This window comes from Leguminivora glycinivorella, chromosome 27, assembly GCF_023078275.1.
Source record: "Leguminivora glycinivorella isolate SPB_JAAS2020 chromosome 27, LegGlyc_1.1, whole genome shotgun sequence".
NCBI lineage: Eukaryota > Metazoa > Arthropoda > Insecta > Lepidoptera > Tortricidae > Leguminivora > Leguminivora glycinivorella.
In genome coordinates, this window is record NC_062997.1 from 2,990,656 (window position 1) to 3,011,205 (window position 20,550).

The 20,550-nt window shown below is 40.6% G+C and overlaps 1 protein-coding gene across 1 annotated transcript; it reads left to right on the forward strand.

The window, feature by feature from the left end:
• The first annotated feature begins 357 nt into the window (after positions 1-357).
• Positions 358-18,884, forward strand: LOC125240196. The gene is made up of 18 exons (XM_048148019.1): positions 358-575; positions 1,456-1,550; positions 1,856-1,942; positions 3,747-3,867; positions 6,263-6,408; positions 7,097-7,211; positions 7,512-7,642; positions 8,587-8,656; positions 10,138-10,196; positions 10,756-10,837; positions 11,895-11,947; positions 12,612-12,678; positions 12,917-12,978; positions 13,359-13,422; positions 14,088-14,126; positions 14,796-14,876; positions 15,955-16,025; positions 18,763-18,884. The coding sequence occupies exons 1-18, from the start codon at positions 571-573 to the stop codon at positions 18,882-18,884; spliced, it is 1,470 nt and encodes a 489-aa protein (XP_048003976.1). The 5' UTR covers positions 358-570.
• Positions 18,885-20,550: the final 1,666 nt, after the last annotated feature.

A 20,550-nucleotide genomic window follows, 5' to 3' on the forward strand; every position in this document is an offset into this window, starting at 1 on the left:
GTTCTTATTTACTGACATACTTGTTTGACAGAGTATAGAATATTGCAGTGCACTGATTCCGTATATTTTTTAACAAAAAAAGTTCTCAATTACAGAATTTTTTTTTTGTATGTATGTTACTCGATCACGTGGACCGATTCAAAATTTTGTTTTTGATCGAACGGGTATAAACCGAGAGAGACCGTCACCGTTTTCGGAGTCGGGGCCAGTCTGCGTGGTTGGTCCAAACAGCAATATAGCCGAACAGTCTGGTACCGACTACAAAAATAATTGATTTGTTTATTCTAAGAAATCTGAATTTAAAGGTTTATTATTTTTGGCGAATAACACGTTTTTTTGAAGGCGAGAAAAAATCAGTGGTGTGGTCGCACCTTAAGTATTCTTGCGAATAGTTTGCGAGAAACAATCCTTTTTTTCAAAACCTACCATGGCAGGCCACTAAACGTCTGTCCAAATATGAACTATCACAAAAACATGTCATCTGTCCTATTCGGCTAGAATATCAAAATTTTAATGTAGATTATTAATTGTTACACAGAATAAAACGTAAAATGTAGAAAAAAATCGAAAATGCCGTAAGTATTTAGTAACCGTTGGTATATTTTAGGATAATTTATGTAGTTTCCAAATAGGTATGTACCTATTTAAAGTAGGTTATAGGTATTACAATATAACCCATGCGCGGATCCAGGGGGGGGGTCATGGGGGTCATGACCCCCCCCTGGAGCCTAGGTTGGCCATACAAATAGACCACGTGACCCCCCCTCTGGGGCCTGGACCTTTATCACGTGACCCCCCTCTGGGCACGAAGCTGGATCCGCGCTTGAATTGTAACCCCCTTATTCATAAACGTTCACTAAAGTTATCAAGTCGATATTTGTTTGTCCCTTTCCAACGTATTGGTGTGATAGAAAGGGACAAACGAACTTTATCGGCTTGATAAATTTAGTGTACGTTTATGAATAAGGGAGATAATCTGTAACGCTACTTCAGTGACAAACAAGCATGCGGCTCGCCTAATAATAAGCAGTCATCGTAGCCTATGGACATGGACACCTATGTGTATTATGTACATAATACGGAGACTTAGGTATATTATACCATAGATTAAATACAATATAAGAAGATCATACCATCTCCCATACATTAAAATGCGACCGCCTTAGAACGCTCATACACTCACCACACATAGATGGCGCCACTAAAATGCCTTGTTGCATAAATCTATGTCAAAAATGACACTTAACCCCATCTACAAGTATAATCGAAAGCTACAAGACATTTTTTTGTGATGACGCCATCTATTTAATCTATCATTATATTGATTATACGCGCGTAGCTGAAACCTGATGAGTATTCCAAGATAGTACGTTGGTAACAATTTCAAACGTGAAAACGCTCTTAGGGCACTTTCTAGCTTTAGATAATAATTATAGTTTTTCCATGGTTTTGTAGAAGCTACGAGGTGTGCCAGCACTGCAGTCACTCCGTGCGACACAGCGAAGCTACGTTCAGAGGATATAGCTACCATAAACATTGTCGAAAGTGTTGTGAGTACATAATACCCACCCTACCTTTTAGCCTCTCCGCTAGCAAATCTCAGATACGATCAAATATATGAAAGAGGCGCGTTTTTAGCACACATTCTAAGCTCGTGTAGGTGAACGCGTACCATGCTTGTATGAGTGAGATATGACAGGTCGACTGTTCGCGTTTTGACAGGCGGTAACTGTGAGGTAACCGAGCGGGGGTGATGACACTGTCTGAACACTTAGCATGACAAATACGAACGTTTCCGGAAAATTACGAAGGAAAAGCTTTTTGCGCTACATCTGTACAATTGTATAACTTGCAGATGTTTGCAGCGAGACAGACCTGCACGGTGCTGAGGTATTTAGAGGCGTCATTTTCTGCGCGAGCTGCGCCAGACGCATATTCAGAGGTAATGTTGTTATCATATATTTTTTTTAGGAATATTTACAGCTAAAATTACAATAATGCTTATAACATAAAAACAATGAGCCAATAACAAGTTTCCACAGATAGGAACTGGGCAAAGTACATGCGTGCAAAATTACAGAAATTTTTGAAATATATTTGAAGATTTAGTACTAAATATGTATCAGTATTTAAAGTACCTACAGCAGTAATGAGTTTGAGCAATGATTGAAAACAAACAATAAGACAATAAGAGAAAAACCGGCCAAGAGCGTGTCGGGCCACGCTCAGTGTAGGGTTCCGTAGTTTTTCGTATTTTTCTCAAAACTACTGAACCTATCAAGTTCAAAACAATTTTCCTAGAAAGTCTTTATAAAGTTCTACTTTAGTGATTTTTTTCATATTTTTTAAACATATGGTTCAAAAGTTAGAGGGGGGGGGACGCACTTTTTTTTCCTTTAGGAGCGATTATTTCCGAAAATATTAATATTATCAAAAAACGATCTTAGTAAACCCTTATTCATTTTTAAATACCTATCCAACAATATATCACACGTTGGGGTTGGAATGAAAAAAAATATCAGCCCCCACTTTACATGTAGGGGGGGTACCCTAATAAAACATTTTTTTCCATTTTTTATTTTTGCACTTTGTTGGCGTGATTAATATACATATTGGTACCAAATTTCAGCTTTCTAGTGCTTACGGTTACTGAGATTATCCGCGGACGGACGGACGGACGGACGGACGGACGGACGGACGGACGGACGGACGGACGGACGGACGGACGGACGGACAGACAGACATGGCGAAACTATAAGGGTTCCTAGTTGACTACGGAACCCTAAAAAGGAAAAAAAAGCAGTAACCTATTACAGTGTTATTTGAGAGTTAACACAGTGGGAGAAGTCTTGCGTCAGTAGTGTGCGTACTGATGCAAAACTGTAACAAAACTCGAGGTCTCGATTCTCGCAAATTTGATTGAAAGACCTAGTGGCTCTTATAATAAAGGAGTTCTTTTAAGTTAGTGTTAGCGTAAGGGATATAAACGTTCGTTTATTGCGAGACGAAAGGCGTGAGGGATATTCGTTCTCTTAAAGCTGATGCTCTGAGACCCTGGACCCACCAAAAGCGTAGTAAACTAAGTATGAGCACAGAATATATAATAGTACAAGTACAGGAGGCCCACTGCTTTGATGTTCACGAAATGCCGCCTTTTTAAATGCCTACAAAATTCTAACAAAGAAACGAGCCGCACGTGCGCAGCGTGGGATGATAGGGTTGCCTATGGATTAAAACGAATTAATTCTCAGATAAAATGTTATACTATATATTCAAGTCTTGGGTACTTTCTAGGTATATCTACAATACTTATATATTTTTCTTTAAGCCTTCAGCATGATAAGCTTTATTGAACTTTTCCGTGGGACTTAATCAATAAGATCTGTGTAAGATTGTCCTATTTTATTCATGATGTCTATTTAACTATGCATTATTAGCCATTCCACACGTGGACATCGCATATGAACCTTAAAAAAACTCGCGACGTAAAGTAACAGTAGAAAGTGCGAACGTGCGTTCCGTGAGAACACGCGCCACCCCTGATTAGGCCGCGAACTCGCGGCCGCCAGCATGTACTTGTAGCGCGGCGATACAATCGCAGAGTGAGCCGCCCCTGTGGTATGAGCTATCGGCGAAACGACCAAAATATAGTTGCTACCGCGCAAATAAAAGAGAGAGCTGTGTTGTAATCCTTTTGTCCGGGTCTGCCTAAAACGCACTAACTAAAACTAAAAAAATTTCACCAGGTTGTTCATCGGCCCGTAGAACACGCCCCGTGCGCACGCGGCGCCGCCGTCGGCACGTGCCAGTGCACGGGGTTATAGAGCGTGCACGCGCACATTCTGACACCACCTCCTCACCAGACAGGTAACTAATACTACTACAATACAGGGATCCAGCTATATAGCTGTTCGCCGTTGGTACGTACTTGTGCACGGGGTTATAGAGCGTGCGCGCTCACATTCCGACACCACCTCCTCACCAGACAGGTAACTGATACTACTACAATACAGGGATCCAGCTATACAGCTGTCCGCCGTTGGTACGTACTTGTGCACGGGGTTATAGAGCGTGCACGCTCACATTCCGACACCACCTCCTCACCAGACAGGTAACTAATACTACAATACAAGGATCCAACTATACAGCTGTCCGTCGGCATGTGCTTGTGCACGGGGTTATAGAGCGTGCACGCTCACATTCTGACACTTCCTTCTCACCAGACAGGTCTACTAATAATACTTGTCTTATAGACGCAAAATGTGCTTTACATAAGTAGAAAACCTTAATTCTAGTCTTGCAACGTAGGTACCCCTTCTAAATGTGCAAATCCTAGTCATGAGCTCATGACACGTTGGCTGCTACGAACATCGACTTGAGGGTCACATATTTTTAACCCCCGACGCAAAAACGACGGCGTGTTATATGTTTGACGTGTCTGTCTGTCTGTGTGTATGTGTCTATCTTTCGAACGGATGAACCGATTTAGATTTGAAAGAAAAAAAAAAGAAAGAAAGAAACGTTTATTTGGTGTATAAAAAAAATAAAACTCCTCCTCCATCCTTACTTGGTGGATATTCCACGAATCCGCACGAAGCGCTTTGCTTCTTCTTTTTGATACCTCATATCTCAAGAAGGACGGTTATCAAGTCGTCTGTATGTTTTTTTTTTTTTTTTTTTTATGTTTGTTCCTCGATATCTCCGTCGTTCCTGGACCGATTTTGAAAAATTTTTTTTTTGATTGAATGTATATACATACAGATTGGTCCCATTTTTCTCAGAACCCAGTTCTGATGATGGGATCCTGGAGAAATCGAGGGAACTCCTCAAATCTGAAAGGCATACATATGGTGATTTTTGTGTTAATAAAGGAACAGCATGCATTTAGGTACGGAACAGTGACATTTGGTGCAGTGGAACTGCTGATGATGGCCAGAACGGAACTCTTCAAATCTGAACGGCACGCTTATAGTGACTTGGGTATTTTTATACGAACAGCATGCACTTTCGTCCAGAACAGTGACATTTGGTGCAGTGGAACTGCTGATGATGGCCAGAACCAAACTCTCAAATCTGAACGGCACGCTTATAGTGACTTTGCCATTTTTATAAGAACAGCATGCACTTTCGTCCAGAACAGTGACATTTGGTGCAGTGGAATTTCTGATGATGGTCAGAACCGAACTCCTCAAATCTGAACGGCACGCTTATAGTGACTTTGGTATTTTTATAAGAACATCATGCACTTTCGTTCAGAACAGTGACATTTGGTGCAGTGGAACTGCTGATGATGGCCAGAACCAAACTCCTCAAATCTGAACGGCACGCTTATAGTGACTTTGCCATTTTTATAAGAACAGCATGCACTTTCATCCAGAACAGTGACATTTGGTGCAGTGGAATTTCTGATGATGGTCAGAACCGAACTCCTCAAATCTGAACGGCATACTTATAGTGACTTTGGTATTTTTATAAGAACAGCATGCACTTTCGTCCAGAACAGTGACATTTGGTGCAGTGGAACTGCTGATGATGGCCAGAACCAAACTCCTTAAACCTGAACGGCACACTCATAGTGACTTTGGTATTTTTGTAAGAAAAGCATGCATTTAAGTTCAGAACAGTGACATTTATTTATTTATGTTTGTTAAGCATATGTTTTGAAGTCAAAGTTTGTCAAGCTTCGATTTCTTATAATATAATCGGATTCATGAGGAATTGAGGAAACTCCTCAAACCTTAACGTTATACGTATATTCATTTGTGTTTCCATCTAATAATTAAAGCATTAAAAGCAGTTTTAAAAAATACTTACAGTACATTTCTACATAATCCAACATTCGCAAGTAGCTTTCACCAGAACCCGAAAGGCGACGGTTTTTTTTTTCTTAAAAATTATCTTATGCGCACTGCCAAGGAGTGGAATTCCTTGCCGGCGGCTATATTTCCGAGCTCATATAACCCGGCAACCTTCAAATCAAGAGTGAACAGGCATCTTCTGGGCGAGCTCACTCCATCGTAGGCCACGTCTTTGCCTTTGGCTAGTCTGTGGTCAAGATCAAGAGTAAGCCCATTTATAATAAAAAAAAAACCTATTGCCACTCAGCATATGCCGACGACTAAGTTAGCCTTGGCGCTGGTTTTCAGGGCAACCAAATAAGATGCTTTCTTTGTTTGAAAGCCGAATTAGTCGGGAGTGTTCTTAGCCATGTTTGATGAAAAGCGGTCCACTATGTCGGTTTTTTTTATTATTTTTTTCACAGCAAGACAACAGAGACCGCAGTGCCGACGAAGGATCCTCGTAGATACCAAGACTGCTACTGCGTGTCTGATGTTGTTACTCAGGCCCGCCGGCTCATAAACTTCATCTATTACCAGACGCAGAATCTCATCAAGAACGATACAGAAGGTAACTATAGTTAGTTATTCATAAGACGTAACTATAGTCAGTTAGTCATTCATAAAGACAAGCCCCATTCTCTTCCTATATGATGATGATGATGTTGTCCTGACTGATTTTTAACCCCCGACGCAAAAACGACGGGGTGTTATAAGTTTGACGTGTCTGTCTGTCTGTTTGTCTATCTGTCTGTCTGTGTGTGTGTGTCTGTCTGTGGCATCGTAGCTCCCGAACGGATGAACCGATTTAGATTTAGTTTTTTTTTGTCTGAAAGCTGAGTAAGTCGGGAGTGTTCTTAGCCATGTTTCATGAAAATCGGTCTACTATGTCGCAGTCGGGGGTTTTTTGTCTGTGTGTTCGTTCAGTGTGAATGAATGTGTGTTCAGGTGCCGTAGCTCTGCGACGCGAAACAAAAACGAAACGCGGCGAAGGGTAGTCTGCCTCTGTCGCGCCAATACGCAAGAGCGATAGAGATAGATATCTACGAGCGTTTCGTTTCGTGAGTGTTTCGTGAGCGTTTGTGCCGCGTAAGATATTGTCGTAATGGAAAAGTGGTGCCATGATGACATCTCTATCATCTGGAAGGAAACTATCACCTGGGAGTGTCTACAATTTATAGAGGTTCCATCAGAAGTTATTGCACTTGGTGATTTTGGAATATTTTCAATGACCTTCACCAAAATTGCTTTATTTCCAGATATCGCCCAGTGTACCGAAATGTGCCAGCGTATGCTAGAGGATTTGAATTGTCCAGTGCCAGACCCGAGGCCGCAGGTGTTGCCGATACCACCCCGCCCTGACTACTGCATACGGTATCCATACTAATATTGTAACTAACCTACCCACAAAATTAAAATTTTGAAAAAACCCCCGACCGCGACATAGTAGACCGATTTTCATGAAACATGGCTAAGAACACTCCCGACTAACTCAACTTTCAGACAAAATAAACTAAATCTAAATCGGTTCATCTGTTCGGGAGCTACGATGCCACAGACAGACACACACACTGACAGACAAACAGACAGACAGACACGTCAAACTTATAACACCCCGTCGTTGCGTCGGGGGTTAAAAAATAACGTGTATTGTATTTGTGTGTGTTTTTATAGGAGTTGTATCCCAGAGAAGATGAGCTCAATAGATACGGGAACTTGTCATTCCCGCTCCCGATTCCACTCTAAACGTAAGGGGAAAAAGAAGGGGAAGAAGGAAAAACCTTGCAGCGATCTCAGGATAGCAGGTGACGTTACAGGAATAAGTGAATATAGAATAGAATAGAAAACATTTATTTAACGCCACAACAAAGTACAAATAAAACATAAGTCATGCAAACAAAAAACATTAGACGCTAAAATAGGATCCCCACTCAGCATAATGCCGCGGACATCCGCAGCGCTGGTTTTCTGCGGGGACCTGACTTAGGTACACTAGGTTATATGGCGGCACTTACGCCAACAACACACAATGGATACAAATATTGTTTTTAAATATACAGGTGGAACATTAGGAAATAGAATAATTTTGACAGCGTACTCTTCATCATATCAGCATTATATTTAAGGAACTGTCGAAAAAACTGACAGAGGTCAGCGGTGACCGTAGGGCTGGCAGCTTCCTCGCCTAAAGAATAAGCCTAGCGATATAGCGAGGAAATGCTGCCAGTGTCTACGGCACCGTGCCTAAGGAGTTCACCTAGTTTTTAATATTTTTAGTTTAGTTAGGTATTTATTTTTAGATTAAGGTTTAGTTTATGATTAGTATTATTGTTTTTATTTATAATTTTGTATCCAATAAATTGTATTTAATTTAGAAGAGTAAAATGTATCCATGAAGAGTTGAGGGAACTCCTCCATTTTTAAGTAACTCCAGTAGTTTCTCTCGAAAACTAGCACTTTCTTAAAGTGAACCTCATGATGATGATTGTTCTTTTTGAAGTCGGTTGAGTATTTTTTTTTTTTAGTTTTTATTACATACATACATACATACAATCACGCCTGTATCCCATAAAGGGGTAGGCAGAACACATGAAACTACTACAACTTCAGTGCCACTCTTGGCAAATAAGGGGTTGAAAGAAAACGAAACTGTGACATTGCAGTGACAGGTTGCCAGCCTCTCGCCTACGCCACAATTTAACCCAGTTTTTATTATGTGAAATAAATAATTGTATTGTGTTACTTGCAGAGCTGGGCACATCTGTTGAGATAGCTAACATGGCTTTGAGAAGGACGTCTACAAAAAAAGTGCAATCGCAGTAAGTTTTCGAAATAACCCATGTTAATTTAGTTTTACCATAGAGGAATAAGTAAGGGAAGAGTTGTAACTCCATACATCAGTAAATGCGAGTTATTTGTAGTGACATCTATCGTCATTCACTCGTCAATCACGCGCCAACTAGCGTAAATTATTAGTACTGCTACTCGACACTAGGTGCCGACAGTGTTGCGTTTGCCAAAAATGTAATATTAAAACAGTTTATACCTTATATTATAAGGTGAAGTAATTGAAAGCAAAGTACTGATTAATACTATTGTAATATTAGCTAAAAATTGTTAAGCAATAGACTTTTTGTTCGTCGTGACATCTATTGACAAGTAGCAGTACTGATAATTTACGCTAGTTGGCGCGTGATTGACGAGTGAATGACGATAGATGTCACTACAAATAACTCGCATTTACTGATGTATGGAGTTACAACTCTTCCCTTACTTATTCCTCTATGGTTTTACCCAAAGTTCTAGTCAAACGACCTCAAAATAGACCTCAAGATTCAAAACTTTGATTGATAAAGCTACCTACAAGGTGTATTTTTTATAAGCGGCAATATTTACTGGAAATGATGTATGTATGGATATGTCATCAAACATCATAGTTATTTCAACTTAACTTTACGCGGGTTGATCGGGCGATTGTTTAAGGTACAGCGGGACAAATCTCGACTGGGGGCAAAGTAACTGGTCCATTTTTTCCATGTTTTACAATGTTTGTACTATTAAATAGGTGCCCACCGATTATATATGGTAGGCGTGTTCAATGGATACATGTAGAATTGAATATCATAGTGTAATAATGGGAAAAATGGACTTGTTACAATTCCCCCCCCCCCTCCCTTACCAACTTTATTTCACAGCCGTGCGCTTGGTATTAGGGATGTTACGAATATTTGCATTCGCATTCGCATATGCGAATGATTCGCATTCTTTTAAACATTTGCATTGACATTCGCATTCGCTTCAAACGATGCGAATGTTTTGCGAATGCGAATGTGTGCAAGTCGCAGCTTGTTCCTCGCCCGCACCGGCCGCTCCAATTGCTACTTGTCGACTGTCGACTCGCGCATGCGCAGATAGGTCAAATTCGTACGGCGTGAAGTTCGTACTCGGCATTTTGACCAATAGTAAGCATTTTAAATTTTTTACCTAGCGGGATGTTGGTGATTGCTTGAGTTTTTATTTTGGTTTTTTATGAAATTCAGCGATATTCGCATTCGCATTCGCATTCGCACATTCGCATTCTGAATATTCGCATTCGCATTCGCATTCGCGAATGTGACAGATGCGACATTCGTGACATCCCTACTTGGTATCCATAATTTATCTCAAAAAGGAAACATTGGGCGGGATGGGTACCTTAGCCATTTTTATTGTTTTCAGACCGATTTATGATGGTCATCATTTTAAATATTGCCAGTTACAAAAATTACAGCCTGCATAATATTTTACTATGCTTTTACAGATTAAAAATAATGGAGAACGAACCAGAAACTATTAGCATGTTCACCAACGTAGATTCTGGTGAGGGAGCAAGTTTTATTTTGTAAATGACACTTAAAAAAAAATAGGTATTAATTACCTAATTAAGCGCCGTTACAGCGGTAACTTTTTTTTTGTACCCGTACTTTTAGTGCCCAGGCGACCGAGCTTCGGTCGGTTCTATTTTATTATATTACGGCTTTAGATAAAAAAATACTCTTATAATTACAAAAAAAAAATAGTTCTAGCTGGGATTCGAAACCCTGACATTTGCGATGTGCCTACGAATATTAGACCGATCCTCTTACGACTGAGCTACGTGCCGCCGATGCACGGACAACTAAATTAGCGACCATATTTTGCGCGAAAGAAAAACGCATGAAAACTCAAAAAATCGCGTTTTCCGGGACCTACGGCTAAGCTAGATCGATTTTTCACCGCCGAAAACCCCCACACAACAAATTTCAGCGAAATCGTCAGAGCGGTTTCCGAGATCGTCGGTATATATGTATATATAAATAAATAAAGGTATAAGATATATGAAAAAGTATTTTGCAAGACTTTTTTGTGGATACATTGAAGAAATATTTTTATATTCCAGTAATTTCCCATACAAGCAACGAAGAATATCTGGATTCAGAATGTCACGAATATCGAGGTGCGAAGGACGCGTACACAGACAGGTATTTAATTCTAAATAAATTTTAAAAATTAGATCTGATCTGGATACTACCAAAGACATATGTAACGCCGTATAGACGTACGTACGAAAAACGTACCTCAAAGCCATAGAGAAAAAGGTACGGTGGCCAAGATGGCGTTACACCTTTGGGGAATGCTCGGCCAGGGGCGGCTCACTCCGCGATTCTATCGCCACGCTACAAGTACATGCCGGCGGCCGCGAGTTCGCGGCCCATTCAGTGGTGACGACTTTCGCGCGGCGCAATAAAATTCAATGTCGGCTGCTCGCGTGCGGTCCGTTTGTTAATGTAGGTAAGAATTTAGAATGGCGGCATTTTGTGAACATCAAAGGAGTGAGCCTTCTGTACTTGTACTATTATATATTCTGTGGCTCGGCTAGATGGCGCTAATATTAATATTTGACATTTTAACAAATATCCAGCTAAGAATATGGGCCAAATTGTCAAAACTGAGGTTCAAAAGTTTTAAGCTTGTGTCGAGAGATGGCAGTCTATGTAATGTGATTTACACATTTTTGACAGTAACTCTAACTCTCTATAATACTCGATCCTCTTGGATACTACTTATATCAATTGGATCTCCTAGTTTCGTTGAGTAGGTATCTGGTTCTTTCAGTATATGGTATGCTTCATGACAATGTACAGGATGGCATACGGTTGTTTCTGATTCTCCTTAAAACCGTATGTCTATAGATTTAACCCCCGACGCAAAAACGACGGGGTGTTATAAGTTTAACGTGTCTGTCTGTCTGTCTGTGTGTGTGTCTGTGGCATCGTAGCTCCCGAACGGATGAACCGATTTAGATTTAGTTTTTTTTTTTTGTTTGAAAGCTGAGTTAGTCGGGAATGTTCTTAGCCATGATTCATGAAAATCGGTCCACTACGTCGCGGTCGGGGGTTTTTTCAAAATTTTAATTTTGTGTTTAGGTTATTTTCTATCTTATGGTGTCCATATTAATCGTATTTATAAGTTATTATTGAGGTAGTATTGAAATATGAATCAGGCTGTGTGTAAATATTTATTTTTAACTCTTTTCAGGGGCATTCCGGAACAAATACTTAAATACGTAGTAAAACATCCTTGTAATTTCTGTAAGTATTTTTTTTTGTTTTGTTTTTAAACGCTTTAATCCTGTGTCGAGAGATGGCAGTCTATGCACTGTGACTACACATTTTACTACATACATACAATCACGCCTGCATCCCATAAAGGGGTAGGCAGAGCACATGGAACTACTAAAGCTTCAGTGCCACTTTTGGCAAATAAGGGGTTGAAAGAAAACGAAACTGTGACATTGCAGTGACAGGTTGACAGCCTCTCGCCTATTACGCCACAATTTAACGCACGGGAAGAATCTTTAACCCATCACCCAGGTAACATGCACACTTTGACAGAATTCTCTATATACTCGATAGTTTTTGATAAATTTCCTTTTCTAGAGGTACTTATCATATGTCTAAGCAAAGACATGTAACTCCGTATAGACAGATAAAGTCTAAGAAAACCTCATAACCATACAGAAAAAGGTACGGTGGCCTAGATGGCGTTACAGCTTTGGGGGACGTTTGGCTAGATGGCGCTAATATTAATATTTGAAATTTTAACACATATCAAGCTAAGAATATGGGCCAAATTGTCAAAACTGAGGTCCAAAAGTTTTAAGCTTGTGCCGAAAGATGGCAGTCTAATGCACTGTGTTGTCCCTCTATAACACTCGATCCTCTTTAATCTAAGTCAAATTTCATTAATTTTCAGTCAAAAAGAAGATTCTAGCACGCAGTTCCCTGATCAGTGTCATCGCTGGGATTGGCAACGAAAAAGAGTGCGTATTTCCTAAAATATTTGGACCCCCCCCCATTTAGATTTAGTTTTTTTGTGTGTCAAAGCTGAATTAGTCGGGAGTGTTCTTTAGCCATGTTTGACGGAAACCGGTCCAAGCTATGTCGGGGGTGTTTTCAAAATGAAATTTTTATATTTAATCAATTTTATTTCATTAAGCTACTTATATCTTTTACTGGTGTTTGCTATCATAATGCGAATCTTATATGTTTATATTTCAGTTACAGAACAGCTTACGAACGTCTCAAACAGATATTCCATGATGAAGTCTTGGATCACCGACGTAAGGGGGCGTTTTCCAAAATAAATCTCGAATATCGAATTTCACCACTGAGGGCAATTTTTGAATCTCGCATACGGGATTTTGTCACTAAAATACCGGTTGAAACCGGTGACTTGCCTATTATTTTCAGTGACAATTTACTGAATTCGAACGCGTGAGACTCAAAAATCGGCCCTCAAGATCTGGTGAAATTCGATATTCGAGATCTATTTTGGAAAACGCCCAAGTATCATAAAAGTAATAAATAATAATTCAAAAATATTATAGTAACCGTTATCACTCCACTTGCGTTATCCCGGCATTTGCCACGGCTCATAGGAGCCTGGGTTACGCTTTGACTACTAATCCCAAGATTATTAAAATTAGTGAATTCCTTTCAGAGAACGGATACAAGAAACTTTATTCAACTATAAATAAGAAAATGACTCCTTACAAATTAGGGTGGTAAGTGTCTTAATAGGATTTTTTTTTATAATAATTATTATTTAAATTCAAATTAAATTCTTTAGTTATTTCTCAAATTCAAATCTGAAATAGTTTTTTGGGCGTATCAGCTTTTTACCAGTCTCAAATGTAGCAGATTTAAAATTTCGTTGCATCACATTCAAATTTGACCCTTTGAGAGCGCAACTAGAAATTAGACAATTAAGTAAGAAATGTTTGTCAACCCTAAATTGTCGAAAGGGATAGTCATACGCTAGAAAGGGACACCCTGAACAGCTGTCAAACTTTGTAGGCAGTGTTCTTTCTGTACGTAAGAACTCTTTATTTATTCTTTGACTTCACACGGTTTGTCGAATGTTTTGTAAATAAATAAAATAAATATTGGGGACACAGAACACATCAACTTAGCCCTAAACTAAGCAAAGCTTATTGTCGTTGTCTATAAGTGCTTAGCGACGTTATACTTATAGACACTTAAATAGATAAATACATACTTATATACTTATACATAGAAAACCTCCATGACTCAGGAACAAAATATCTGTGCTCACCACACAAATAAATGCCCTTACTGCGATTCGAACCCAGGACCGCGGCTTAGCGGGCAGGGTCACTACCGACTGAGCCAGAGCGGTCGTCAATAAAATGATGATATTTCTTTCTAGGCTTGAAGCTGATTTGCCTGGCGACCGTAAACCTAGCCCGTGAGTAAGAGATTTCGAAAACGTACATCCCACCTAAAATAATTACATTGCAATACAGCGAGGAAATGTCGCCAGTATCCTTGGTACAATGCCTCAAGGGCTGAGCAAGCTTAGTCTTAGTTTCTTATTTAATTATGTTCATGTAAATAATTATATTAATTGGGTGAATCAACTTTTTCCTTCCTGTTAAGTATTGCCATGGTTACGGTCCCCTGAGGCACACTGGTTTTATGGAAAATTATGTTCTGAAATTATGCAAGCATTTTTTTTGGCGCCATCTATGTGTGGTGGAGTGTATGCGCGTTGTTAGGGACCGGTCACACTTAAGAGACGCATGTCCTGAGGTGCGGAACGGACGTCCGCGCCACGCCGCCTGAATGTAATTCAAAAAACGTCTCCTCAGTACACAGGTGGCGTGGCGGTGGCGCGGCGCGCGCCACGCCGCCGCCACGCCACCTGGGGCGCGTCTTACGTCCTTCCTATACAAAATCTACTGAGGAGACGTTTTTTGAATTACATTCAGGCGGCGTGGCGCGGAGGTCCGTTCCGCACCTCAGGACATGCGTCTCTTAAGTGTGGCCGGTCCCTTAGGCAGTCATATTTTAATGTATAGGATGGTATTATCTTCTTATATTTAATTCATCGTTTAATACAATTTAATTGTTATAGGTGTAAACATTTTGAACAGTGCCACAGTTACCGGTGTATGAGGAGGCAGGTGATGCGGCTCGCGGGCCCGACAAAGAGCACGTGAGTATGAATACATTTCATTGACCGGAGTGACTGCGTAGGTCTACGTTGACCGAAGCGAAAGCACAGGTCTACGGTCCTTGACCGGTTGGACAGCGCAGGTCTACGATTTTAACCAGAGTGGCACCTAAGGTTTACAGTTCTTGACCGGAGTGAATGCGCAGGTCTACGGTTAATACCGGAGGGGCAGCGTAGGTCTACGGTTCTTGACCGGAGGGGCAGCGTAGGTCTACGACAAGGGGCGTAGCCGAATGGCATTTCTGCGACGCGAAACGCCACCGAAACGCCGCAGAAATGTAGTCTGGCTCTGTCGCGCCAATACGCAAGAGCGATAGAGATAGATAGTTACGAAAGAGATATTATCGTGAGCGTTTCGTGAGCGTTCGTGCATTCGTCTATGCTCACTGTTTTTGACCGGAGTGACAGTGCCTACGCAGGCACATTATACATAAAGAGTACTATCGTTCAGTATGGCCAATAGGCTAGTTTCCTACTAGTCAAATCAGCTTCTTTTTAAGAACTGTCAAAACAATTTGCTAATATAGAATTACTATGAAATACTGAGGAGTGACGTCACGGTCAATTCATTTACTTTATTATCTTTCTATTTGACTTATTAAATATAAATTATGTTTAAACATAACTACTGTCCATATTTTTCTTCTAATTATGTGGTGGTTTATTTCGTGCACTGCATAAAATATTTTATTTTAAGTATAGGAAACTAGCCTATTGACCACTTTGTGCCTCCCGCTAAAGTGCCGCCCACCCGCTCTCGGTTACCTGACAGTCACCGCCTGTCAAAAACGCCACCATTCTTAGGAAACGCGCTATTGTCCTAGGTGTGGCATTAGATCTACGATTTATACCGGAGTTCGGAGGGACAGCTTAGATCTATGTTAACTGGAGTGACGGCATAGGCGCGTAGGTCTAAAATTTTGACCAGAGTGGCACCGTAGGTCTACAGTTCTTGACCGGAGTGACAGCGTAGGTGTACGGTTTAGCTCGATTTGCTTGTATGTCTTTGCCTGTCGCAATTCTTGTGATTTAATTTAACTGGCCATGTTTTTTTTTTCAGGATGGAAATCTTTCGAACAAAGGTCAAGAAGCTTGTGATGCCTCAGTTTTTGAACAGAATATCTTTTCAATGTGAGTAAAGACTAAATATAGCTTTAAAAACCCTAAAAATCAATTCAAAAAATCAACTCCACGAGACAGGCCTAGCCTAGTGTGGTGGTCAAAGGTAAAATCTTTTGTAACACTTTTTGGCAAATAAACTTTTTTTTTTTTTTTTTTTTTTTTTTTTTGAAGAAAACCCCCGACATATTGGACCGATATCCATCAAACATGGCTAAATACTCCCAATTCAGTTTTCAAACTAAAAAGAAACTATGTAAATCTAAATCGGGTCATCTTTTCGGGAGCTACTGTAAGAGGTTTCGCATTCAGAATGAAACCTTTTACAGCAGTCATGGTCGCTGACTGGCAGTCCCTGATTTAAAATTGGAACAGTATAAGAACGTCAAGGAAAACAGACACTTCAATGGGGCATTCATATAGAAGCAGCGATTGAGAGTGAACGGTTGTTACTTAGCTTATAAAATATAAAAAAAATTATTGATTCAAAGCGTTGTTTAAATGTTTGGATGCTCTCCACTGATAGGCCGACTCTCTTACATGGTGGAGGCACTAACGTCTGAAAGTTTCCCCTAGTTTCGGTTTCAGAGTTTTCAGACAACGAACCCCGACCTCATAGCGCGAGGAAGCGCATGCCAAGCGATAAGCCAAACGCGCTTTAAGAAGAAGGAAAACAAAGTGACCATCGTCGCCAATACGAAGAGCTATTCCGGGTGATATATTTCTTATTATCTAATACTCATTATCACCCATTCCGTAGTTAAAATATAGCTGTGCAGAATTGACTGGAATGCGAGACATTCAGCAGAGCAACGGGCGCTCAAGATTGTGTTGTTCAAGAAACTCTACGACTCCTCTTCGGTGACCATGGGCGTCGACGCAAATTGCGTGAACATCAGCTCCATCATACCTATATACTTAATCATACACATATGCAGTAAATCTTCCTAGATATGTAGGTTACATTAGAAAGGCAATGTAAATTTAGTTTCAATCTTTTAATTATACATTATATTGTAGAACTTACGGAATAATTGTGATTTGTGAACTAAAATGAAGAAGGAAAAACGACTTGTGACAGAAAATGTCATTTGCCTATCCCTAATGTTAAAAAGGATAATTATTTGTAAATAACCACATAGAACTAATTATTTTGGCGCAATATATAACATGTACTATACATATTATTTATGCAATATTTATATTAGAATAAAAACTATTTGATAGGCTTATTTATTCCATAATGTTTTCCTATAGCTACCAATAAGGTTAAGTTATATGAAAATATGTAAACTGTGGAATAAAACACACCCCAAACTGTAAATATTTAATAAATAGATACAATCGTTTAAAGTTATAGAGTAATGTCACAACACCCTTATAATTTCCTGACTACAAAGAACAACGTTCATACACATTTCTTTTACATGTATCAAGACAAGGCCGACTAGATGGCCAGATGATCCAGCTGCTCACGGTGTGGCGGGATGGCTGGCGGTCATATGCAACCCCCACTTCGTCGTCATCACCAACGTGCAGCACACTACAGCTGTAGCAATCTTCATGAGCCGTTCGGGCTCCACTTCACTTCGCAACCGGCGCGGCGGGAAGATTGGCGGCCATGAGAAGCCCCCACTTCAACGCCACTGCCAACAAGAATCGGCATCTTCAAAATTTATTATGTTTTTTTCATGTGAAATAAACGTTTTGCCTTGTTTTTTTACTTGAAGTTAGGTGAATTTGCTAACAGCTGTCATGTCAATGTCATCTAGTCATGGCCACAGACAATTAGCTGTCAGAAAGTTCAAAATAAAAGGGTTTAGTCGATGGGCAGGGGTTAGGTTTTTGCCATTGGTTTTCCTAACCATAGTCCATATCTGACTAATTTGCGAGGACCTTGGCTATAGTCCAACTATCCAAATTATGGCGGTCTCAACCGTGGACTAGGCAACCACGCAAAGAGCGTTAGATGTTGGCTACCTTGAATGAGGCTGTCACTATTGGGTGTTAGGAGATTTTTTTTTGTGTGTAGGGGGGCCTGGCTTAGGTAGGGCCAACCGGTAGTTAGGGTAGAATAGGATAGGATAGGGTGTAGTATTGTGAACAATGGCTGCTTCTAACATAAGGGGGAGGGATATGTAAGAGGTTTCGCATTCAGAATGAAACCTTTTACAGCAGTCATGGTCGCTGACTGGCAGTCCCTGATTTAAAATTGGAACAGTATAAGAACGTCAAGGAAAACAGACACTTCAATGGGGCATTCATATAGAAGCAGCGATTGAGAGTGAACGGTTGTTACTTAGCTTATAAAATATAAAAAAAATTATTGATTCAAAGCGTTGTTTAAATGTTTGGATGCTCTCCACTGATAGGCCGACTCTCTTACACTACGATGCCAGGGACAGACAGACACGTCAAACTTATCGTCGTTTTTGCGTCGGGGGTTAAAAATATAATAATTGCAGAAGGTAAAAAAACTGTGTCAAATTTTAGATAGGTTTCCAACCAATCGTCGCGAATTTATTCGTGCAAGCACTGCCTGTCTCGTCCTGAACTTAATAAAAATCATCATTTCTTGCCGGCGGCTACATTTCCCAGCTCATATAACCCGGCAACCTTCAAGTCAAGGGTGAACAGGCATCTTCTAGGCGAGCTCACTCCATCGTAGGCCACTCTCTTTGACTTTGGCTAGTCTGTGGTCAAGAGTAAGCCCATTCATAATTAAAAAAAATCGTTCATATATTTGCAGATAAGGCCCAAGCCATCGTGAAGCCCGAAGTTCATACCAGAGGCAGCAGTCGAACACCCAAGTCTTCACGCACTTCGAGAGTCTCAAGACAGAGTCCTGGGAGGAGACTGACTCTGGACTGAATATATCTTTACACAAAATTTGAACCCACCATACTTTTTTTTAAACTGGCCAGTGATTGACCTTAGTCGCACCTGATGGAAAGTGACGACAAGGCCGAGGTTGTAGCTCACTGGTTCAGTAATAACCTATTCATTCTTGACTTGACTAGGTACTACACTACTATTACTTACAGTATAATAAAAAATTAAAATTTTGAAAAAACCCCCGACCGCGACCTAGTATACCGATTTTCATGAAACATGGCTAAGAACACTCCCGAGTAACACAGATTTCAAATAAATCGAATTCGGTTCATCCGTTCGGGAGCTACGATGCCACAGACAGACACACACACAAACAAACAAACAGACAGACAGACAGACAGACAGACAGACAGACAGACACGTCAAACTTATAACACCCCTTCGTTTTTGCGTCGGGGGTTAAAAAGTACTATCGTACAGTATGGACACTCCCGCTCCCCGCTGAGAGCCGCCCTGCACACCAGCTTAGCGTGTGTGCGTAGGAACACGTGTCTTTCAAATATATGATCGCCATTATCCGAGGTGTGCCTGTAACATTGGAGGGACTGCCATCTCTTGGCGTGAATCAGAAACATGACAATGCCAAACCAAGTGCTACCATCTACCGTTCCCGTACCTACGTCTTGTTGTGATACTTGTAATGCCATCTTGTGGGCTACATCGGAAGCATAAACTTCACACTTAAATCCTCGTATTATTATTTTAATCTATTGTTTTAAATTTTTACATACGTCGGTCAGCATACGAAGGCATAGTGAAGTATACATGCATCATGCATTTTTGACTCTATTGACAGCATGTCAAAATTCAAATTTGAGTAAATCTTTGTCAAGGTCATGTATTTAAGGGTTAAACGTCGCGCCAAATAAAATTACGGCTCTTGCATGCGCGGATCCCGGAGGGGGGGGGGGGGTCATGGGGGTCATGACCCCCCTGGAGCCTAGATTGGCCATACAAATAGACCACGTGACCCCCTCTGGGGCCTGGGCCTTTACCACGTGACCCCCCCCCCCCTGGGCACGAAGCTGGATCCGCGCTTGGGCTCTTGTACTGCCTTTTACAGTTAAGGCACTGGTCTCACCAGAAGCGAGTATCTAAGCATCTTATCTATCGGCGGTAGAAAGAAACGAACAAAGATAGTCACTCCCGTGTAGATAAAAATTAAAATTTTGAAAAAACCCCCGACCGCGACATAGTAGACCGATTTTCATGAAACATGGCTAAGAACACTACCGACTAACTCAGCTTTCAGACAAAAAAAAATCTAAATCGGTTCATCCGTTCGGGAGTTACGATGCCACAGACAGACAAACAGACAGACAGACAGACACACACACACACACAGACAGACAGACAGACACGTCAAACTTATAACACCCCGTCGTTTTTGCGTCGGGGGTTAAAAAGAGAGAGCGAGCGAGTTATAGTTCATCGCGAACGAAGTATATATAACTCGCTCGTGCTATCACCGCGTCTCTTTTATTCACACGTGAGCGACTATCTTTTTCATCACACCCGCATTTTAAATGTGCTATTGCTCTCAGGCGGAGCGTGAGTTATAGAAAAATCGTTCTCCCAAGGGAATAATGAAATTTCTTGTACCTTACTTAACTTTTTTACATCTATTTACATATCTTTTACA